General features: G+C 42.9%; 3 protein-coding genes across 3 annotated transcripts; 1 reads left to right on the top strand and 2 right to left on the bottom strand.

The window, feature by feature from the left end:
• Positions 1 to 405: 405 nt before the first annotated feature.
• LOC308155787 (histamine H2 receptor-like) lies at positions 406 to 2,193 on the top strand (the record flags this gene model as incomplete). Its single annotated transcript, XM_080529160.1, has 2 exons — positions 406 to 1,026; positions 1,708 to 2,193. The coding sequence occupies 2 exons, from the start codon at positions 406 to 408 to the stop codon at positions 2,191 to 2,193; spliced, it is 1,107 nt and encodes a 368-aa protein (XP_080385286.1).
• A 1,780-nt stretch (positions 2,194 to 3,973) lies between these two features.
• LOC308156769 (protein mono-ADP-ribosyltransferase PARP14-like) lies at positions 3,974 to 15,390 on the bottom strand. Its single transcript, XM_080530199.1, has 13 exons — positions 15,307 to 15,390; positions 12,672 to 15,127; positions 12,156 to 12,392; positions 11,823 to 12,044; positions 11,597 to 11,723; positions 11,310 to 11,465; positions 10,281 to 10,343; positions 9,855 to 10,040; positions 6,674 to 6,877; positions 5,951 to 6,571; positions 5,631 to 5,776; positions 5,175 to 5,349; positions 3,974 to 4,846 (listed from the first exon to the last, which is right to left on the bottom strand). The coding sequence occupies exons 1-13, from the start codon at positions 15,353 to 15,355 to the stop codon at positions 4,563 to 4,565; spliced, it is 4,926 nt and encodes a 1,641-aa protein (XP_080386325.1). The 5' UTR covers positions 15,356 to 15,390; the 3' UTR covers positions 3,974 to 4,562.
• Positions 15,391 to 15,397: 7 nt separating this feature from the next.
• Positions 15,398 to 23,830, bottom strand: LOC308155786 (protein mono-ADP-ribosyltransferase PARP14-like; the record flags this gene model as incomplete). The annotated part of the gene is made up of 5 exons (XM_080529159.1): positions 15,398 to 15,534; positions 15,744 to 15,995; positions 17,077 to 17,104; positions 23,326 to 23,438; positions 23,647 to 23,830. Coding segments are annotated over 5 exons (714 nt in total), but the record flags the coding sequence as incomplete, so codon positions are not given.
• Between the last annotated feature and the right edge of the window lie 1,161 nt (positions 23,831 to 24,991).

Here is a 24,991-nt window from a genome sequence, read left to right as displayed (position 1 = left end):
GCACAGAGCTCACAAAGAGCATACGAACAAGTGGCACTGGGTTTTGTGTTGAAATATTAACACTACAGTATAATGGTCATTGTTCTTGTTGTTCACCAGGAGATCTTCCATCGTAGAGGGCGTCTGCTGTGGTGGTAAAAAAAAAAAAAAGAAAGAAAGAAATGGCGGCTGAGAACCATCCTCCTCTCAGATGAACCTCACTGATTTGACAGAACCCTGTCACTACAAAGAACTCCACAAGCCTTTTAAGGAGTAGGTTCACACCTGGCTCTGGGCTTACGTTCTGGCTGTGGTCCTGCCTGTGGTCCTGCCTGTTGGAGCTGAGAGGCTTACAATAGAACCAGGGCTGATGTGGAGACAGGGGAGATCGTTCTGACTCAGTTCAGCATCAGGGGGAGAGACACCATGATCTCCTTAGCTCTGCGTTGGCTGGTGTTGGTGTGCTTCATTGTGCTAACCATCGCCGGGAACGTGCTGGTGTGTTTGGCGGTGGGGCTCAGCCGCCGGCTGCGCCGTACCGCTAACTGCTTCGTTGTCTCGCTTGCGGTGACAGATCTCTTACTTGGCCTGCTGGTGCTGCCCTTCTCTGCCACCCTGGAGCTGCGCAATGGGGACTGGCCTCTGGGGGGTGTCATGTGTAATGTCTATGTGTGTATGGATGTGATGCTCTGCACAGCCTCCATCATGACCCTGCTGGCCATCAGTGTGGACCGCTACCTGTCCATCTCAGCCCCACTCTGCTACCCTCGTAGGGTCACCTCTCGCCGGGTGGGCCTGGCCATAGCCACCATCTGGACCATGTCAATGGCGTTGTCCTTTGTACCCATCCATATGGGCTGGAACACAGTCGACTTCAGTGTGCAGAACCTGGACTGGGACATGGGGGACAAGGAGGAGGAGGGGCGCGGCTGCATCTACGAGTGGAATAACAACTACGTGCTCTTGAATGCCTTTGTCATGTTCTACCTTCCACTGCTGGTCATGTGCGGCATGTACCATTGCATCTTCCGTGTGGCACGAGAGCAGGTTCATATTCAATCTCTATCACTTTTGTTTGTAGTGGAATTAGTAGCACTGTAGTAGTAGGACTGGTGGGGGTAATAGTATTATTATTATTATTATTATTATTATTATTAAGAACACATACAGTAGGATAATATATTAATAGCACTGTATAGCCTATAAATGGCAATGTTAAAGTCGGACTGATGTTTTTTTGTTCTTTTGTTGTATGTCAGAGTAGCAATGTTGAACAAAGTCATGTTTCAAAGTTCACATTAAAGTTCACTAAATCAGCTTTAATTCATGTATAGATGATCCTCTGCTCAGACTGTTTCAGGACTGACTAGGTGTATATATTTGGTGGTTGACTGACAACCCATCTACCCAATCAATGTTACTACAGCTATTCACAATGCTATACAATATAAACGGAGGTGACATCGAAGCATAAACATCTTTGAGTCAATGTGTCGTGTCAGAGACAACTTAGATATGAAACTTACCCTTTGAAAGTCAAAAATTACAAAGGGTTAGTGCATTACAATGAGCGTCATTTAGTGATTACTATGTCAGTCCGACTTTAAAGAGTTATGCATAGCAATTACTGTGAAGTGTCCATTTATGCAGATAATCCATTTGGGCTGATAGCAACTGAATGTGTTCCATCTGCTGACCTTTGTCTCTCTACCTTTTGTTTATGCATAGGTGCGCCGTATCCGTGCCGCCACTCCCTCATTCGCCCGCACAGCATCAGCGGCTGCCACAACGCGGGAGCACAAGGCCACAGTGACACTAGCAGCGGTGCTCGGGGCCTTTGTCATCTGCTGGTTCCCCTACTTCACCTTCTTCTCCTGCATGGGCATTAGAGCAGAGACAGACCCCCCGAAGACTGCCCACTCTGTGGTGCTCTGGCTGGGCTACTTTAATTCAGCCCTCAACCCCATCCTATACCCAGCCCTCAACAGGGACTTCCGCAAGGCCTATGGGGAGCTGCTGCGTTGCAGGAGGCCACGGTGGAGGCATATCCTCCCTGTGTCCCTGCAGAAACGCACGCCCCTCTCTAAGGGACAGAGTGACACTCATCTGTCTAATGGACACACAGACCCTCTCCCCAAAGACAACCAGTCTGAGGGGAAAAGCCTCAACTTGGCAGAGAAAAATGGCAATACCATTGCTGACCAGACCAGGTAAAACAACCAATAGAGTATCATATTAAAAGGTATAACACACTGGATGGGTGACACACCAAAACGACCAGGCACCACGTTTAAGGGCACATAATATTATAACAATTACACTTGAAAGAATACACAGCATGATCTTGCCACATCAAACACAAGACCCTCTCTCTGTTTTCAGGTCCTGACTCCATTGCTATACCTGGGTCTACCTCGTGGCAGGTGAGACACAGACACATGACGAAGGTGAGACACACAGACAGAGCTCAGGCCAGTCGCACTGATGCATGCAGAGGTAAAACCAACACAAAACAGATGAGACTTTCTGAGCTGAGGTGGGACACAACTACAGTACATGACAGGTTACTTGACAGATCTGCAAAAAAAGTAGGGGATTCTGCAAAGCTAGGATGTACTGTATAGTATGGTGGAGTGGAAAACAAAATCACTATGTTTATTGGAGATGGAAGCCATACATAACGTATTGCAGTAGATTATGTTTTTAACCAATACAAAATGGCTGCCTGTTACCTGGTGAGTACAAGCCAAATTAACATGATTGAGGACAGAGGAGAGTCAATAATAACTGACCGGGTAGCTCAGTGTCCAAGCTGATCATTTCCCTAGCTAACTGATTGGGACATTGGCAGTTAAACGTTTCCAGGGGGTGGTTCTCCCTGTCTCTGCTGTAAACCCAGTCAGTAATGGTGAATGAGTGACCCTGACCCTGACTGTTGACTGAAGTATGTGCGCGTATGTGTGTCTTTATCCCAAACAGCTCCTGGGCAGACTGTCTAGACGGGAGCAGCTTGTCCAGTCAGACCTGCTGACCTGATGACCAGGATGTCGGTTGAGAGAAGAAAAGTGGGGCATCTACTGTAGAAGTGTCATGTGAGGATCCTGGCTCCATAAGGAAAACCTTTTCCCCCTTTAATAATGTACCGCTGCAACCAGAGCCAAGCCAGAGAGTTCCAGGGAGCATAGTTTTCCTCGTGTCAGTGGATCCCAAAACATGCTGTGCTGCGTTCCTGCTCATTCATGTTGTATTGTCCTGTGGAGCTCAACATGATGAGTAGAATAATGTTTCCTGCCATAGCCCATTCATAAACTGCATGTGACCCAGTAGAAAGACTAGACCCATCATTTGGGAAACATTGCCACACAATCACCAAACATACTCCACATTTATGTACATTATGCTGCCAAGATACACTTACCTGTACCTGTGCAGCCATAAAAGGACATAAGCAACATGACACTTTAGCATGTATGTGATTTCCTGTTGGTTTGGAAATGTAGACTGCAGTATATCTGTATAAATAGTTAATTATCTGTATGAATGACCAAGATTTACCTTTTCCAACATGCCTGTGTAATACACATGCAACTACTCACATGTAGACACACACACACACACACACACACACACACACACAAACTAGCTCAAACACACAGCCTTCTGCCTGCAGGCCACAGCAAATGAGCCGTCCCTGCCCTCTAGTGACCAAATGTGTTCTCACAACAAAACACATCTTGTACAAATGTTTATCTGTTTGTGCATATCATTTCAATGACGTCTGTATATCTACTATAATAAATATGTCAAATTATGGTGAGGGTAGTGCTGTGCTGCAAAACAAGAAATTATATTCAAAATAAAATCCAAAGCAGGACTCCTTTGAAAGTAATTTGTGAATTCACATGCTGTCATGCATTGTACATTTTTACTCAATCTACAGCTACAAACCAAACATTTACGGTCACAGACAACAAGGTAAGGTTGATTACAGTAGTTCTCTTTATTCAATAGTGCTGTATCATAGCCTGGGTGCCAGTCTAGTTCTGCTTTAGCAAGCCAGTTCCATTGTTGTTGTCTTGCCAAGTTTGGCTAGGCATAAACAGAGCACGGTTGAATGCAGTATCAGGCTGGCACCCAGGACAGTGATGAATGTAAATAGATGGTGGGGAAATACAGAAAAAGGTAAAATCTGATAAGAGGCAACAAAGGCTTTTTAAAAAACAAAAGTACAAATGATAATTCAAATGATTGTTGGTTGACATTAAAGAATTCCCCCAAAATCCCACTGTCATTCAAAATACAACTCAGGCCCCTTTCTATCCAAAATCTGATTATTATAAGTGATATGTGTAATGTCGCTGGGATATAGAATAATGAGACAATATGTATAGGAAGTAAACTACAATTCTGTCAACAAGACCATCAGCATGGCTAGCATCGATTGTCGAGTCTCAGACATGACATAATAACAGGTCTAACTAACCCACAAACCAAACAAACAAAGACATCTAAAGTGATATTTGTGACATGTTTGAGCTTTGAAGTATTGATTTCTACAAAACAAACATACAGCTCAATCAAATTTACTTGAATGTGATAAGGTACTCTGGATAAGCCTGCACATCATTGAAGATCACAAACATGGATGGATTAGACTTGCCATCTGTGACGCTGTCATACAAGTCAGCAACATTTCCTGAAATTTTGGAAGGGGGCACGACCAAGCCTGGCTTTCCTGTAGTGTAATCTCCAACAAGAACCTTGGCCAGGTACATACGCTTGTGCCCTTTGGCATCAGGTTGGGCGTATCCACCTGCTGAATAACTGGGATCCACGGCGAAGTAAGACCCATTGCCAATTGCAGCTCCTGAAGAAAAACATATTCCATTAATTGAAAGCTGAACACTTAAACATGAAACAATAATCCCACCCAGTAACGCTTCACAATACCTTTACCTCGTACCCATTTATTACTAGTAACCGTGTGTTTAGCAACTACGACAGTATATTAACAGGTTGATTGTTGAACAGGTATTGCTATTTAGCCTGCATTGCTAAATAACAATACATTATGGAGTTTGTTGTACTTTTAAAAAATAATTTGTGTGACTCTGAACTATTATTCGTTACACCTCTTATCCAGTTCGAAATCAAACCACTTTTCTCTCTTTAGCTTGTCACTCTCATTCCCCTACCATGTGCTCCTGCATAGCTGCGATTGAAACCATGATTGTTGATTTGATCGATGGAGTCTGGGCTGGTGCCATGGAAGAGCTGTTTCTCATTGTTTTTGTGTTTGTTCTTCCCCTCCAGGTGATCCTTCCTTATCTGGTAGTTCTTCCACAGTGACTCATTCTGAACCCGTTCAATCTGCCAACACCAAAGTACAGCATTAAAAAAGCACCAGCTAAATATAGACAGTGATTTCTTTGTTACTTCAGTGCTTTACCAAATTAAAATAATTTCACAGACAACGGAAGACTACAAATAACACTGGAGCCTTTCACTGGTTTAAACACAATTGCCATAATTTGCAATTATCATGCTGTAAGATATCTGATTTGAAGTATCAGTTATGATAAATGATCATTTCTGAATCTCCAGTGCCCCTCAATATTTCAGATCATAACATAAACATGACGTTAACATACTTTAATGACAGTAAGGTTAAGGCCAGTCTTCCGACATTCCTGATCCACGCCTTTGTATTCATTGGTTCCAGAAGTTAGAGGCACCAGCTTTAAGATGGAGCCCTTCATGTCTTCCCAATGTGAAGGCAAAGACACTGTGGTAACATCTGGGGAAAAGTAGATCATTTGAAATATAGTATTCAGTTCATCATGTCCTAATTAGTTTTTCTTTAGGAATACCAGATTTCATAGATTTAGACAGTCAATTCAGTCTGTCAGGGTGGACAGATTTATAGTCATTTTCATCAATATAAAAAAGGATACATTATGGAGTAACGCACCTTTCAGGTCTTTCCGAAACAACTCAATTTCTTTCCTGCCCCGAGTCCTGACAGCTTTTCTCTGGACTACATTGGCCTCATAATCATCATTGTTGATCTTGATTTTCACTTTGCGTTTGTCTCCAAAGGCCTCCTCCAAGTCGTAGTTGGTGATGAGATCAAACGGTACCATTGTGCCATGGTGGTCTGGGTATTGCCACTCAATTAGGCTGCCTATCAGGAAGGCTTTCTCTTTGCGGTTCTCTGTCCTCTCCACCCTCTGGATCATGTCCCTGATCTTTGTGTCTGCAGTAAGCACATCCCTGCTCAGACCCTCCAGGAGGATGCGGGAGTCAGCGCCCTTTTTCTCCAGGCGTATACTGACCGTCAACTCCCTCTGCAGGGCCTGCAGCTGATCTATGTCCTCCTTGGTGAGCTGGCTGATGTACTGGTCCTTGATGGTTTTATCAGTCTGCTCCTTCACGATGAGGTCTCTGATCCAGTCCTTGGCACGGCTCACAGCTTGTGGGTCCTCTGCACACAGCTGAAACACGGCAGGGTCAAACTCTTCACCCGCCAAGACATAGTTCTCACTGCCAGAGCGGGCATCACTGGGGCCCATAAAGAAAGATGTAACCGAATCTGTGGAATGAAGGCAAGGGGAGACAAGCAATAAACACCATGACAAGTGCTACTGTTTTAGTTTACAATTGTATACAATAGCTCAGTTTCACATTCACTGACCTTTTAACTTGGTTAAGAGGCCCTTCTCCTCCACTCCCTCTCCCTCTCTACTCTTCATGCTCTTGTGGAACTCGGCTATCATGGCCGGCTGGAAAATCAGGATTTTCACATTCTTCACAAACTGCCCATTCTTCTTCTTCACAAAGTCCACCACTGCGCTTATCATGGCATCTGCAACAGCAGAGGGGCTCGTTCCGCCCAGACCTGACAGGCAGATGAAGGCAGACAGACAATGACATGGCTATTGAGACACACACAGATGTAGACAGATGGACAATCAAACAAAAAGTGCAAATCATGAGAACGATGAAAGGAACAAAGAACTCAAGGCATAGAGAGGCGTACAATAGTACTGTATATGAAAAATAAATGCAAAAGGCAGGAGGAAGAAAAAGAGAGAAGTGTTCAGGATAGAATGGACATATTCAACGGTAGTTAAGAGGCTGAATCTCACAAGGAAATGATGCAATACCTCAATAGAGCAGAGCAAGAGCAAGTCCATCGCAGCAGAGTAAAGCACAAGACACCACAAAACAGTATGACTACATAGAATAAAACCAGACAGACTACAACTCCATAGCATATACAGTAGTGTAACATTAGAGGGCTGCAGCACCCTAGTATCATGTTCTCAATGACACAGGCGGGCATGGCCCAGCTGCACGGGCTCCTCAGGACTAGGCTTGGGAGGCTTCGGATGATCGGGAAACCGGAAGACTGGGGTGTTGTTGAGGCGGTGTTGTCTCACTCCCTCGCAGATGCGGTTGTCAATCCTGATAGCCTTCATAATTAGAGATTCAAGGTCCCCTCCTAGATCCCAAGCAGCTAGCTTGTCCTTAATAGATGCAATCTACGGTGAAAAGCAGTGATCAAGGCCTCCGGATTCCAACCACTCTCCACTGTGAGGGTCCGGAACTCAATGGCGAAGTCAGCCACTGACCTGAGCCCCTGGTGTAAGATGAAGAGTCGACTCGCCTCCTCTCATCCGCCGATTGGGTGATCGAAGACACGCCACAGCCCAGAGATTAAAGCAGACTGTTGTTCCCACGTGCCTCTGTTCCCATACGAAGGCTTTCCCTGAGAGCAGGTCTGCAGCTCGAATGCCAGGGGTAAGGAACCCCCATTTGCACCTTCTTGGGTGGCCGTCATACCGCTCGGGAGCTGGGATCTTGGGTTCATGGGGCTGATTCACTGGGGGCGTCCCCACTGATGATTGACACCCTGGGTGCTGAGTTTTGGGCAGCGTCCGCTCCAGGATCAGGGATGTGGAGTTGCTGGACAGAGTGGCAGAGTGGGCAAGTTCCCGGAATGTTTCTGCCATTTGTGCAAGCTGTTCCTGTTGTTTCCCCAGTAGTCCTGTCTGGTGGGAAACAACATTTTGGATCTGGTCGATCTCCACTTTTGGGGTCATAGCTTGTTGTGAGGTTATGTGATGCAGGACCCAGGAGCAGAAAGGAGACATGGCGAGGGAATGCAGTTGAAAGGCCAGGGTTTCCGTTAACCGGTAATTACCGGTCTTTGTCCGATAAAATCTGTTGAAGTCCGACATTTTTAAACCTCTTCGGTCATAATGTCCGGTGAAAATAATTCCCTTTAAGCACAATTTGAATACAATTTGCTAAAATTAATTTGTCACATATTCTGATTCCTTCTACATTAAAAAAGACGAATATATAGGCTATATGTTTTATTTTATTATTAATGTGTAGACTAGCCTACGCGATGACAAACAGCGGCAGGGTTGCCAGATGGGATTGACAATTTACAGCCTAACTAGTCCGCTAAATAACCGCGAAACCCAGTAGCCCATTCGGCGGTAACCCGCCCCATCTGGCAACCCTGTCTCTCAACGGCGCGAGTAGTTTAGTCAGTTAATTTAGTTTGATCTAGTCTAAATAAAACCACTGCAGTGACCGGAGTCAAGGTTATTGTTGTGCGTGTTATGGATGTGCTAGAGCACAGTGAATGACCACCGAGGGCCGTGAGATGCGGCTAGTAAAGGACGCTAGCGGCCATCTCAACCCCGTTCATTGATTGAGCCTGCCGTGCCCGTTCCAGCCCTGAGTCGGGAGATTCAGAGTATAACATCCCCACCATTAGATTAGGATTGATTAGATTAGGTTGACAGCACCACACTACATTTGAGTTTAGGGATATCAATGTTATATATTTGTGTATGTTTTATCTTTATGTATTAAATGTTATAATTGTTCCACATTTGAGACCTGTCTTCCCCCCACTCACTTATTCAGTCGGTGTCCATCATTTTAGTTCAATTTAGTCTATCTATAGTGTTAGAGTTTAATTTGTGCCACTAAATTGAAATAGTCCACGGGTGTGTATCCCCCCGATACATCCTCCCCATTCTCATACTCCCGAGTCCGAGTAAGTATGATTTGACAGGCAGCTAGACTTAATGCCTTCCCAATCAGCGAGACGTGGTTATAGAAATTACGTTGTTTTATTGATAAAAAGGGTAAAACTGGAAAGAGAATATAGAAAACTTACATTACTGTCGTGAAACTATTTAACACACTTCAGTTAACGTAATGTGGAGTCCGTTCATTGATCGATGCAGTCTGTTCAGTTCCCACGCGTTCAGCGCTGGACATGGCATAGCGCGCATGCGAATCATGAAAGCCTATATATTATTATATTTATTAATAGCTCGCATCTAATCGTATCGGATGAGAAATAGACATTAAACGGCATATATAGGCTACACAACAGTAATCACCGCGACAAACAGCTATATTATATTTTAATATGATGACCGGAATATCTCACGTTTGTCCGGTAAATTGAAATCTTCCCGGACACGATGACCGGCGCCAATTTTTTCTAACGGAAACCCTGTGAAAGGCACAGGCCACTTTACTGAAGTAATCCACAGGGTACACAGGAAAGGACATTAAAAAACAAAAACAAAGAGAGAGACTCTATAGGACAAGACTTCGAAGACCACTAGAGAACTGAACGTCTAACAAGTGTCAATCTAAGACACAGGGCTACAGAAAACACACAACTAAAATAGAAGGTCCTTGATTAGTGATACACCTGTGTGATAATAAGTCCATGAGGCAGTATCTCCTGCTCCCTAGTGTCCAGATGGAATTGTGATACCTAGATTACATAACAGTAGAGAACAGTTTACTCCACACAAACCAGTGCAACACTGTACCTGTTCCAAGAGCTGGTAAAGAGACGGAGGTGAACTTCTGCTCCTCACACATCTTCAGAACAGCATAGACAGTTTCCTTGATCTTCCCAGGGTCATTCTGTCCAACAACATGGATGATGTTTTTACATGGGAGCGTTCCTGCTGATGTCATAATCATCAAGGATGACTGGAACAGTGAGGAATTGACTGTGGACAGAAATATGCAGATGTCAAAGGCATTCCCAATAATGCTACTGTGGCTTCTAATATAAACCACTGTTATACAAGCCAAGTTAAGGACTGACTAAAATCTGATTCCTTTTTTACCAGATGATTTTGGCACAAACAGTATTAAAATAATGACTGAAAAATATGTCTGTGCATGATTGTGCATGATTCATCCATGACTTGAATGTTAGTTAAAATGACAACAACATTGATACATACCAATCTGTGAGCACTCCAATTCCACTGTCAATCCAGCCCCTTCTAAAATGGCCTTGGATACGCCTGATAGAGATAGAGGGAATTAGCTTGTGGACAGTGAGGACTATCACTGACATCTATTTGTGATTAATCCTGTAGCCTATAAAGTTATGTACAGTATCATTAATGTAGTATACTGCTTCTTCAACATTACCTAATGGCTTTAACTCTTTGCATAGGAACTGCATATCTAAGCTATTTCAGGCAATTTAAGATTTCACCCATACACAAACATTATAGTCGGACTGAAATGGAAAACACTAAATGGCGCTCATAGTGATGTCCTAACTTGTTTTTTATTGTAATTCTTGACTTTCAAAAACTCTGTTTCATATTTAAGTTGTATCTGAAATAATGATATTTTAAGATGCTTCAAAGTGCACTACCTCATTTTATATCATTGTAGATAGCTATTGACTTCTGACATCACAAATTACAATAGTTGCATGTGTTCTCCAATCATGATACGGTACTGGTGAAGTGTGCCTGTCTCGACTGTAAACAACGTTGAGAGTACCCAGCCATGTACAGTACAGTTCAACATCTAGCTAAGCTAATAGCTAACGAAAGTTAGCATAAACTTAATATCCCTGCTGCTAGATGTCGGCAGATTCGAATCCAGGAGAATATGAATACTCTACCAGTCAATATGAGGTATGCTATGATTTTAGTTAGTAGTGAATTATCTGTGAAATGGGATATTGTGAACAGGTGAACCAGCTGTAACATTGATTGGCTAAATGGGCTGTCAGTCAACCACCAAAGATACACCCCTAGTCAGTCCTGGAGTAGTCTAAGCAAAATAAAATCTAACTGAATTAAAGCTGATTTAATAAACTTTACTTCGAAAATTAAATTTGAAACCAGAGATTGGGCTACATTGTATTTCCTCTGACATAACCACTCTGAATCCACCCAATTAATCAAGACAATGATCTGTTTTCCTCAGAAATATCCCTTATATAGTTGTATCAGAAGTACTTTAGTCACCTGATTTGAGGCTAAAGTCCTTATTGGAAGAGTTGATGATGACATCACTGGTCTCTTTGGTGATGTCTCCTGATGACACTTCGAAGGTCAAGTGTTTCATTTGCATGTGGTACACACCAAGAGAAGGTGATGTCACCTGCCCAAAGGAGCCTGAGCCTAATGATGAGAAATTATTTAGACCGATTTCTGTGAAAAAGCCTCAATGGTTAACAATCAACTAGAGAGGTCTCAACATACAGCCAAGGGTAGAAAGTGTCAGGGCAACTTGGGCTGTTAAGTCATCTTACCAGAAGACTGCTGTGATTGGCCAACATGGGATCTGTTGTGAAGAGGGGTATGTTGTATTTGGCCAGCAGAATGTGTTCTTGGCCAAGTGTTTCCCTGTGTCTGGCCTTTGAATTCCCTGACAAAGCACTGATAAAAAAGGAACAAAAGCAGTAGTTGTGAGAAGCAGTGATGATAAATATGACAGTCCCGTAAAACCTTTTACTATTTGACTATTTTCTAACTTACATCCACAGTTTGAGTGTCACTGGGGTGTACGACCATGGCCACCTCTTTCAGGTATTTAGGGCTTTGTTTCTGGCTGAAGGTTTTGACCTCTTCCAACATGAGCTTGGACACCAGAGCCCTAGGAAAGCTCATGTTCCCTGTACCAATGGCAGGGAAGGACAGGGATGCCAGTCTCAGCTTCTCTGCTTCTTTCAGACAATCTCTGATGATGGTGATCAACACCTGAAATCACATAAACACATAGGCATATAGAATGCAGTGCATACAATTACAATTAAATTGAATCTTTGTGGATCTCACTATGCATACCACTCTTAAACATTGCATGCTTACCTCCTCTGCTGGGCCTGCTCCATTGTCCCAGGGTTGGCAGACAGTATGAAACACTCTCTGACATTGCAGGTTGTAGCCGTCAGTGACCACAACATTACCATAGGCCAGTCTGGCAGTGCCAGCTTCATCCCTGGCTGCTGATTGAAGCAGAGGCCCGGCTGCCTGTAGGATGGCTTTGGAGACGGCGCCTTGGCTGAGGTCCACATTCTCAGAGATGGTGTTCACAATGACATCACTCTAAGGGTATACAAGCAAATGACCATCAGTTGAAGAAAACAAAGAGGCTTTGACTACTTCAGAGCTCTTTCTATTTGGATAAACATTATTATTATTATTATTATTATTATTATTATTTCTAACAACAGTTGTCATCCATAGAACATCATTTGTGATATTGTACTCATGTGATATTATACACCAGACCATTTAATATTCATACTCACTACATAGATGTATTATGTAACAATATCACATTGACACCGAGACATCGAGGTGATACATAGTAGGTGAACTCACAAATTCCTCTTGGATATTTCCTTTCCTTAGAATGATCTTCAGCCCCTCCTGTGTGTGATTAGTCTCCAGGATTCCCACTCTGTTTTCCCCCTCAAATCTCTCTTGGTTCTGGTACCTCCCCTGGTGGCTACCGGGCTCGCTGTTTCCATGATAGTTTCCTCTGGGTCTGTTTCCTCTACCTCTACCTCTACCCCCTCCTCCCCGGTGTCCTCTTGGGGACTGTCTGTGATGTCCAGGTCCTTGATCCCTGTAACCATGTTGTCCTCTTCCCCGCTGTCCATTTCCCTTGATTGCACCCTGCGGAGGCAAGGTCATTCTTGGGTGCATGTCCTTGAATGCGCTATTCACAGCCATGGCCAGGGCTCTCACAGTGTTGTCATTGTTGTCCACTAGGTGAATCTCAGTCAGGGAGCCCTGACCCCTCTGGTTCTCACAGTACTCGCGCACCGCCTGGGCAATGGTTTCTGTGCACAGGTCCAGAGGAAAACCAAATATCCCAGAGCTCACAGCTGGGATGGCGATGGTCGAGCAGTTAAGCCCTTCAGCCTGACGCAGGCTCTCCCTCACAGCACATTTCAGACGAGACACTGCTGTGTTCCGGTCAAAGTCTGAGAACCTTGGACCAACTGCATGGATCACATACTTATAAGGCAGGTTGCCTGCATCTGTTACAATGGCGTCTCCTGACTTCAGCTGGCCGTTTCTACTAACATACTCATCACTGAGGGTCTGCAGCCGTGGGCCTGCAGCCTTGAGCAGTGCTAAAGCCACGCCCCCACTATGCTTCAGGTCTTCATTGGCTGCGTTGACCACAGCCTCCGCTCTGAATTTGCAGATATCAGCCTTGCTGACTGAGACCAGGACTCCGGTGGGTGTCCGCACCTCACAGCAGGATGAAGCTCCAAATCCCTCCTCCTCATCTTCATCATCCTCCTCTTCATCCAGCATGTGATCCTCCTGGAGCAGCACTACACAGTCATATTCCTTCATCACCGTGGACACAAACATGCTCCCCTGTTGGAGGAAGTACTTCCTAGCCCCAGGCTTCATGATTGTGAGCTCATCAATACAGAGAGCTGAAGCCATCCCCTGAAAGGAGGCCTTGGACTTCCGCACATATTGACGGGGCCCGAAGAGGCAGATTCTGGGCCTCTTAGGGTCAAAGCGGACTTTCACCTTATCAACCTCGGCCAATTTTTTCCAGTTCTGAGATTTGTTTTCCTGGATGAATTTAACTACGGCACAGGACTTGACATGGACAGCCTCTTCAACTCGAGAGTAGCTTTCAACAAAGTCCTCCAGACTGCGGCTGACCTCTTTCACTGGATCGACGAAGCCAGACACTGTGATTCTGTCTCCTCCCTCTGGGGGGAACTGTATCACCATGGTCTTCTTTTTTGAGGAGTTATAGCTGTCCACTAGATTGCTGTTTAGTTGTTTCCACTCAGGCATTCTCAGCACCTCCTGGTCCTCCACCACGAGGCTCTGGAGCGACAGGGCAGCCTTCACTCTCTGCTCCGCATCAGCCAGGGCTTTGTCCGAGTTGCCAGTCAGAAGCACCCCTTTGCTTTCCACACTGTACACAGCACTGATGCCCCGGGACGTAAACAGGTCCTGGGACATCTCCATACTGTCCACTGACCTCAGGAAGTCCAGCAGATTGGGGTCTAGATCCAGCTGCCTCTTACACATCTTGAGCTCCCTCTCCAGGATCCAGGTCTTCACCTTGTACACTTCTGTGGGGAGGCCTGACAGAGCCAGCTTCTTACTGTCATTTCTGTAGGAAAGACCCAGCTCTGGGGATATGGTTGCTGCACTCCTCTTAAGTCCATCCTGCTGGAGGATGTAGTACATGGCAGGGGATACTTCCATCTCCTCTAAGATACCGTCCCTCTGCCTCTCCATCTTACTCACGGTCCTCTGCATGAGGTCCTCTACCGGACCCCTAAGCCGTTCCATGTCTTCAGCTAGGCATGCCACTGTCAAAGACCCTCTGGTGGCATCCAACACCAGGACAGCATCTTCTTTCACCATTGAACGGACTTCGTTCTCCACTGCCTTCCACGCTTGAGCACTAGCACCACACTCAAACACTGTATATTGGTCCAGAATGTGACGGAAGGCATCCGAGGCATTGCTCCTCCATGTGTCCACATGTCTGGCTGCTAGACCCTTCTGCCTCAGCAAGGTGGGTAGAGGGCTGAGCTTGACCTCAGCACTGTCCATGTTCACCTGACAGAAGTGGGTCTTCATCTGGTCATTGATGAAGGACATCTTTCTCGTCATGAGGAGGAATTTATATATAGCAGGATGCACACTCTCTGTGAAGGGGTCAGGCATCTTACACATTGGCCTGTCCTCGCCATATAAGGCAGTTCCTAAGCACGCATAGTAGAGATACATTTCAACTGGGACTTTGCAGATAACACAGTCTTTCTTTTGGATGGCTTCCACAGCTGAAACGACATAGAAAAGAGAATGTATGTAACAGCATACAAGACATAACCTCAATGCATAATAAAACATGTTTTTAGATGTATTAATAACATTATACATATAACATTAGTTATTAAAAATACAATTTAAGATGTGCATCTCTCCTAATAATATTTCTCATTCACACAGCAGGTCATACCTTCTGGCTCCTTGAATGTGACAATAGCTGCCTGCTCCTCTGGGATCATGATGATGTCCTCCACTGGACCCCCCCACCTCTCAAAGTAAATCTCCAGCATGTCTCTGACCAGAGCAGGGGTCATGCTCTCTACTCTCACACCCTGACATCTTGCCAGCACTCGGACAACAAGACCACCTGGCTGGAACTTCTTGTGGCTCTTGGTGTCAGTGAGGAACCTCTCCACATCTAAAGAGGGACATCATAGCATCCTTAATATCATACACAACAGTTCCATATATCATAAACATTACCTTTTCTTGGAGGGAGGGGGGATATGCTAAGTTTGATGACAGTGAAAATTAACAAATGCAGGGTGTTGTTGTTTATTCTTTTTGCAAACAAATGTTTTTGTTTTCTTCCAAATAAGTGTAATATTATTAGAAGCAGTGATGTACCGTTGTGATTCTTGAAAGTCACAACTGCTGTGTTGGTCTCACAGATGACTTCCAGAGAGAAGTCGTCTTCGTCCAGGCGACAGATACTCTCCACCAGCATCTTCAGCAGCTGTCTGGACAGCATGCTCTCAGGAACCCTCTCCAGTACAACTGCAGTGCTCTGAGGAGGTTCCTCAACACCACGCTCCTCCCCTGGCCCGGACCTAGTGCCAAGTGCACTCTCAGGGGCATCCTGCTCTCCACCTGACACATCTATAATTACATATAGTATATACTATATATACATATATATATACATATATATATATATATATATATATATATATATATATATATATATATATATATATATATATACATATGTATATATTATATATACACATGTATACATGTACAGTTGGGGGAAATAATTATTAATCAACCATTTTTTAATTCAACATATTTCCATTGCAGCTATTCACATGAAATTTAGAGCAGACATTGTATTAACTGAATAAAACTATACAGCTCAAACAATTGTAAACAATTGTATTCCAATCCATAAAAAAGGTATGTGCAATAAAGTGCAACGACACAGGAAAAAGTATTTAACACAGTAAGAAAAAGCACTAAACCATCTTATGCCACTAATGGGTTCTCCTACCTGTGCTAATTAGAATCAGCTGGGTTAGTGCATGTTGGTGGGTAAGTACTTCCCCTCTTTGAAAAAGGGTTTCCCACCTCTCAATGCAAGTAAACATTTCATGATGGGTAGAGGCAAAGAGCTCTCCCAAGACCTTTGCAACAAGATTGTTGAGCAGCATAGTAATGCATAGTAATGGCACAGTTATGTTTCTATAAACACCATTGGGGCCAACATTATCCACAAGTGAAAGGAACATCGAAAACATGTTGATGTGTAGAAGAACTGAAGAAGTTGTGATTCACTTCTTCTACACATCAAAATGTTTTGGATGTTCCTTCCACTTGTGGATAATGGCCCCAATGGTGCTTATATATATATATATATTTATATATATATATATATATATATATATATATATATATAAAAAATAATCACTACTCTAACTATATATTTCCATGACAATACAGAACAGACACAGCAAGGACAGATTTCAGCTCTAGATAAAAATATGGAGCTGATTAGCCTTATTTGGTAACCATGTCTATTATCTCCTAATTATAGAGTATGCCAACAGTGATTAGACTCATGAGAGATGACAGTCTTACAGTAGGTCACATGTACATAGAGCAAGTCTTTTTCTTTTGTAGTGTATTACTATAGTGCAGAACCCAAGGAAAGACCACTGACCAAAGAGTAGAGGGGTATTACCTGACAATTCATTCCTTGTTGCACCAACCTGCAAAACAGACATAAAAAACAAATTATGCAAAACAAACAGGATATACTGTCAGGATATAATGTCCTTCATGTCCCAATCATCATTTTAGATGATTGCTTAATCAAGTTGTAAAGTTACAGAAGTTAATTATTATCCTGAATGTCGTGCAAATGAGACAGCAGTATGTTCACTTACAGTTACTGTACTACATTCTGGTCAGCAACAGTTAGGCCTACAAGATTATGTTTAACATGGCAATTATAGTTTTTCTCTATCGCTTTAACACTAACATCGGAACCTCAAACACAATTACCAAAACCTGAAACTGGTGTCCTGAAATGACAAACACATGTCTTGCTTATCACTCATTTTGCAGCTCTAAACCACACAGTTAACAAAACACTAAATACAATTCTGTACATTTGGCACATTCTTCCTTGATAAAATGTCTTGTGTTCACATGGAAAACACTACCATTCAGAATGCTAAACTCAAACAATCAATCACACAATCACACTCCTCATATGGGCAAACACCTATTGCATTTGAATTAGCAATCATAGCTTTAGCAATAAAAGGGCCAAAGGTGAGCTCTCCTGTGTTGAAATATGTTTGTTCTGTATGAAGAACACTTTACAAATCCAACTGTCATTGCTGAGATGTGTAGGCCTACAGTATTTCAGAATTTTAAAAAAATCTATTCTAGTATTTGTGTTTTATATTTGAGTATGAAAATAAAATAACAGTTTATAACAGGCTACTTTGTAGTATAACACATTTGTAGTGTAACACTGAAAATGCAAAAGGCCTACTGATAATCTTAACATACCGTAGTACTGTTTTCCGCTGATCATAGTGTTCCAATTGTGTTCCAATTGTGTTCCATGTGAACATCAGTGTTCAATTGGTTGTTACAAGTGTCTATTCATTTGAAGGTGTGTGTTTGTCATTTGACTACAAAATGTAGGATTTTGTGTGTGAGTTTTTGGATTTGTGTTAAGAGTTAAGAGACAATGAGCTATGCTTTGAGAAAACGTGTTAAAGCGAAGCGAAGAGAAAAACTGTAAGTTACTTTTTTGTGTGTCATAATTGTATTCAGAGATAATTGTGGTATACAACAATATAAAACATTGTTACTTTCCCACTCTTTTTTCCCACCCTCAACAATCCCCCAACATTCATAGACACAATGAAAATGAACACATTCAAAAAGTTACATAGATGATACATATAAACAAATATAGGATAACAAATATTGAATGTTTTGCATTGTATAAAATAAATAACCTAGATGCAGGTTAATCGCCAGTGTGTTTATTTCCTGATAACAAAATCTAGTCAACAGGACTTTTATTATAGGTTTAGCATGGATGTCATTTGACTGAAAATGTACATTTTGTTATAGAGATGCTCCGATCAGGGTTTTTGGTGCCGATCACCGATCACCGATCACTGGAACCCGTGATCTGCCGATCCGATATCACCGATCACCGATCACAGCGTCGAAAATGGCAATTGAAGCTTTTTTTTTTTTTCTTCTTCTTTCCTAGCACCAGGGGAGCCACCCCTCCTAAATTTCGTTGTTTGGTACCTGTACTATAGCAATGACAATAAAGACCATTCATTCATTCATTCATTCTATTTATTGTGTAGCATTAATTATGTTTTTAATTATTCTTAACACCATTGATATTGTATATTAAGTATTCAAATGAAATTAGGAGATGAGAAAGTATCATGAATTGACAACCATCTGTTTTATTGAATTCACAACCACCTGTAGCTTACTTCAGGAACATACAAATCATAATAAATAAAATGTGAAAATAAAAATCATAATAAATAAAATGTACACTGTCACAATCAAATGTGCAACATTCCACTCGAATGAGAGGAACTAGGGGCTCTTAGAGAACTTGGAGCTTATACTGTAGCTTTCCTGAGGAACAATAAACAATAAACATTTCCTGAGGAACAATAAACATACCCAAACTAAAGTGCAACATAAACAGGCTATAGCCAAATATAAAATAAATACTGTTTCAAGTCAGTCAGTTTCAAGTCATATAGGAGGAGATAAGACAGCAAGTCAGCAATAATCAATAAAACAAAACATTGCACCGAAGGAGATTTCAGACTCAAACCTTACTTCTGATTAAGCAGCATCACTGGCAGATTAGCCTTGAGAAATACAAGCATCTCAGCATTTTTGCCACTCAGCCTGTTCCTCTTATCGTCTAAAATATGTCCTGCTATGCTGAAAAGTCGCTCGCTATCTACACTTGTGCAAGGTGCACAGAGGAAGACTCGTGCTGCTTGTGCAAGAGCAGGAAAGCGGCCTTTGTTGGCCTTCCAAAAAGCAAGAGGCTGTCCATTACCGTCTGGGATAACTGCCTCTGATAGGTAGAGATTAACCTGTGATGCTCTTGGGTTGATGTCACCACTGCCGCACACATGCTGTGGCCCATCTTCTTCAGCCAACAGTTCAGCATGCATAGCATGCAAGGAGCCAGCTCATGGTACCTAAAAAATAAAATAAAAAATAAAAAAGTTTTAGTAGAAGGCGATAATAGGGAGAAGGTTTTTCCTTCTATCAGTGGCCCCGGGCCCGAGCTAGAGTACTCTTCCTGCAACGAATGGTGGACTGCTGATTCACATGCTTAGTATTCAAATGTATTGATTGTAAGTCGCTTTGGAATAAGGCGTCTGCTAAATGCCAAAAATGTAAATGTAAATGTACCTTCTGTGGGGGCTCACTCACTGCCAAACTGTCCGTCTCTTGCTCTGCTGCAGCAGCCAGGACATCAGAAATAGCCTTCTCCATGTTCCTGGCATTATCCCGTAGGATAACGTGCACCTTTCCCTTTGGGATTTCCCAGGCGTTGAGCATGTCTGTGAAAGCTGCAGCAAGTGCCTCTGCGGTGTGTGACCCAGGGAATTCTTGAGAGTGAAGCACCACTTTAGTCAGCTCAAAGTTTGCGTTGATAAACTGCGCAGTCAGGCTCAGCATAGACACAGGACTGACACTCGAACTCCAAATGTCAGTCGTGAAGCTGATTGACGCGATGTTGTCCTTCACTAGGCACCCGATGTATGTGTAGACAGTGTTATATAATTCCGGCAGGCAAACATCAGTGAAATATTTTCCCCCCGGCAGCGTATAGCGTGGATCCAGGCAGGAAACAAGGCGTTTGAACCCGGCGTCTTCCACAACAGACAGGGGCTGCTGATCAAGGCATATGAATTCTATTACTTTCGCATTTATTTCCTTTCGTTTCTTGTGGTCGTTGCCGTATGGTTGCTGTCGTTGCAATGTCTTGGTAACAGTAAGCTGAGTGAGTGGTGTCGAACGTTCTTTCGACGACTCTTTCTCTCTGGCCTTAGTGCTCGCCAATGTATTAAACTCGTTATATTCCTTCGTGTGACAAGCCTTCAAATGCCGTATTATATTCGTTGTATTGAAAGACCTTGCGTGCGTTCCTCCCCGAGGTATTTCTTTTGAACAGGCATTACAAACGGCATATTTGTTGTCTCTTTCCGACACGGTGTAATATTTCCAGACTGGCGACGCCATTTTTTTTTTTTTTTTTTTGTAAACTGATCGGTCGGGTTTGATCGGCCGTTTTGAGAACTCCGATCAAAACCGATCAAGGCCATATCGGCCGATACCGATCAGCGCCGATCAGATCGGAGCATCACTATTTTGTTAGAACAGGAAATAAACACACTGGAAGTTTAGGTGTCCCACATTACCCAATGTCCCAGATTACCCGAATTATATAATATAATACTCGCCGAGATCAAAATATTTGTCTTTTTATAAATCTCGCGGGATTTATCAAAAATAAACCTGGATTGTCCTTTAGCGACGTTGATGGAATACCCCCCTGGCCAGGGTTCGAGTTATGTGGGAGCCAATGGGAGCTGGTCTGAGACTCTCTGAGCTCCCATGAAGGCAGTAAAATCAAAAATCTGTGGGGGTCGCTAATAATACATTACCACAACTATTATTTGATCAAAATGTCAATGTAATGAATATTATTTAATTTATATTATAAATATTGTAAAATAAACACGTTTTCCAAAAGAGCTACGCGCACCATTAATCTCCTGTGAATGACAGTAGGCCTTTGACTGCCTGCACTTCACCACCAAGACACCATGGGGCGCAGTAGAATATTGTGCAACAGCAAAAGGTTGATTAATCAGCTGTGCGGTAAACCGTTGGAACACACAGTGCACAGCTGATTAATCAATTAAACCAATAGAGTGAGACAGGATATGTTCATATACCAGTTGCCTTTCAGGAAGTAGTGAGATCGTGCACCTAGCCTATTATTGAGAAGCAAACATTCATTCATTAGCTATACAGGAGTATATACATACAGTAGCTACCATGCCGCCCAAAAAAAGGCAATTTTTTGAACCTCTCCCGTTCATCCAATCTTGGATAAAGAAAGAACATCGGACGTCAGCATCATGGGTTCCAGGACCGCGACCGCAGCCTACTGAAAACAGACCAAACAGGTCTATCTTGTCTCCGTAAAGGTAAGGTGGCTTTTACTTTTTACTAACCTAGTGTACATGTATTTTTCGCTCCTTCTGTATAGCAAAAATAACACAATTATTGGCCGAGATACATGTGTGACCAGGGTTCGAGTTATGTGGGAGCCAATGGGAGCTGAGCTCCCATAGAGATGGTCTGAGACTCTCTGAGCTCCCATGAAGGCAGTAAAATCAAAAATCTGTGGGGGTCGCTAATAATACATTACCACAACTATTATTTGATCAAAATGTCAATGTAATGAATATTATCTAATTTATATTATAAATATTGTAAAATAAACACGTTTTCCAAAAGAGCTACGCGCACCATTAATCTCCTGTGAATGACAGTAGGCCTTTGACTGCCTGCACTTCACCACCAAGACACCATGGGGCGCAGTAGAATATTGTGCAACAGCAAAAGGTTGATTAATCAGCTGTGCGGTAAACCGTTGGAACACACAGTGCACAGCTGATTAATCAATTAAACCAATAGAGTGAGACAGGATATGTTCATATACCAGTTGCCTTTCAGGAAGTAGTGAGATCGTGCACCTAGCCTATTATTGAGAAGCAAACATTCATTCATTAGCTATACAGGAGTATATACATACAGTAGCTACCATGCCGCCCAAAAAAAGGCAATTTTTTGACCCTCTCCCGTTCATCCAATCTTGGATAAAGAAAGAACATCGGACGTCAGCATCATGGGTTCCAGGACCGCGACCGCAGCCTACTGAAAACAGACCAAACAGGTCTATCTTGTCTCCGTAAAGGTAAGGTGGCTTTTACTTTTTACTAACCTAGTGTACATGTATTTTTCGCTCCTTCTGTATAGCAAAAATAACACAATTATTGGCCGAGATACATGTGTGACTATCGCTTTTATAGCTGTTGTTTCATGTGGGGCTGTTGATGTGGTGAAATGAGTAGCCTGCAGCTGTAGCGTCAGGATATGTTGGTATTTGAGGAGGAGGATGAGGATGAGGATGATGTTTCGGTACCGGTACCGTTTTTAAAGTATCGATTTGTCACCGGTATCGAATAAAACCCAAACTGTACCCAACCCTAACTATATGTTTACATGCCAACTAATTAGCTAATTCATTTCTGTCATTTAGAGCTGAGGGGAGCAACAGAGAGACGGACAACAGGACAGTAACAGAGAGACAACGGGAGAGGAGAGCAATAGAGACAGAACTGAATGCACTGAACTTTTTTTTAAATTCTTTGCATTATTAACACTGTTGTGTTATTGTGTTATTAAAGTGTTTAAGTGTTTTATGGTAAAGCATTATGAGTGGTGTGTGTGCAGGGTGCTCGTGAGTTGTATATTTTGGGGAGGGGGGAGGCTTGTGTATGGGGGCGGGGGGTCCTCACACAAAGGAGTAGCCTAGGGCCACTGACCACCTTAATCCGCTACTGCCTATAGCTAATTAAAACTTGTAAGTCCCATCGCTGTGTGGGCATGATTCGCGCGTGCATGAGAACATTTCGCACTGTTATTTTGGAGACCCCCACAGAGATCAGCTTATAACTCGAACCCTGCCCCTGGCCCTTAACTCTGACTGGCTACGGTGACAGCGGAGCAGCATGACAGGGCAAACTACTCGATTGTCTACTACCGATTGCTTATTTCAAGTCTACATTCTCCATAACGTTGTGTTTGATTCGCTTTCATTCTCTGTACTTACCGATAACGAATGCGTCTCCTCCGGATTCTTCCCTGTTGACGAAACGTTCAGCCTCACGGTCTCATTCTCTACCGTAATGTCGTGGTCATTCCTTGCGAGAACTCTGTCCCTGACTAGAAATAAATGCGACATACACGGTATTACCACTCATCACCGTCTAAATGTGTTATGCACATTTATATTAGCAGTGTATCAACTATCAACACATCCATCTTAATGTACTGTAGACATTCTTCACCATTATATAGCCAATGCAAAGAATGTTTGTCATTTTAGACAACTTTAAAACAACTGTGGGGTAACACCCCCAATGTTGCTTACCGTCTTCTACTTTGAAGTAAACAGTCGCTCTCGTGGTGCTGTGGTCGTGGTAGTCCACCCGGCAGTCCCCACCACTTGACTTCTTTTTACTTTGGAAATAAATCTGTAGTTTGTTCTTTACTGCTTTAGAGAAAGTTGTTGCCCAACGGCCCTCTACGGTGATGGAATAAGGATATTCATCCATGACTTCGCCCCTCACAAGCTCACATTCGCAGACTGAGCTAGAAAGGAACGCGCAGTTCCATGTATGCACGTTTCACTTTCGTTTCAGCCTCGTTTGACGAGGAAATCTATTTTTTGGAATGTTATGTTACCTCCTTCCGTCCAAGGTTCACGCCAACTCCCTTTAAAGTCACGATGTAAGTTTATAATCACATTGGCCAATATAGTGTATGTGTTTTATTGTTCTCGGGTATTTTAAAGTCACTGTTTCCATGATTTGTTGTTCATGGTGGTGTAGGCTACAAAGGGAACTTCACTACAATAGTTTAATTCTGCACATCCAGGAATACATTTCAGAAGTATAGGTATTATGTTTCTCCCCCCCTTGTGTGTTGACTGAAAGCAGCTGACTCAAACAAAACGATTTCAGAATGCTTTAAAATAAAACAAACAATTGCCGCGAATAGTAGTTTTGCTTGCTCCAATACATTTACAGAGTAGACAGGTTACAGTATCAATAACTGTAAAACAAGTACAGATCTACATTTTGATTGAGAACCAGGATTTATCTTCCTTCACCAGGAGGTCGTAGCATGTTTCAGAGAATATGACCTCATTGTCCTGACCAGGAGATGGCGGTAGGGCCCATGTTTCAGAAAAGACTTGCTATTTTTTATTTATTTTTTTACCTTTATTTAACCAGGCAAACATGTAAGAACAAATTCTTATTTACAAATGCAGCCTGACCAAAAAGCAATGGCTCTTTGGGGGGGGGGGGAAGCTAGAAATATAACAAGGTTAAATAATATACAACAATAAAACACTGGCAAATACAGATGCATTAAAATACTAACAGTCAGAGAGAGGGGAGAGAGACGGAGGAGGTAGGGGTGAGGAGGAGCGGAGGTGAGGGATAGCGGGGGTAGTGGAGCAGGGGTACTTAAAATGAGGCAGTGATGGGCAGAGAGAGTATTGGTCTTACTCTATCTCCTCCCTCATCCCTTCACACACCATATTATAAATAAGATAGAAGACTGAGTTAGGGTGATCCTTTACAGTTCTGAGTCCTTAATGAAGTTGTGCCTCCCCTAGCCTCCCCAGGCTATGGTCTCTAGTCATGCAAGGCTAGAAGAAGGTGGTAGAAGAAGGTTTCTCCTTCTATCAATGGCCCCGGGCCTGAGCT

The sequence above is a fragment of the Nansenia antarctica genome (assembly GCF_963989245.1).
Source record: "Nansenia antarctica genome assembly, chromosome: 4".
NCBI lineage: Eukaryota > Metazoa > Chordata > Actinopteri > Argentiniformes > Microstomatidae > Nansenia > Nansenia antarctica.
The sequence above is the reverse complement of the archived record's forward strand: the minus strand, read 5'-3'. Positions and strand labels throughout refer to the sequence as shown.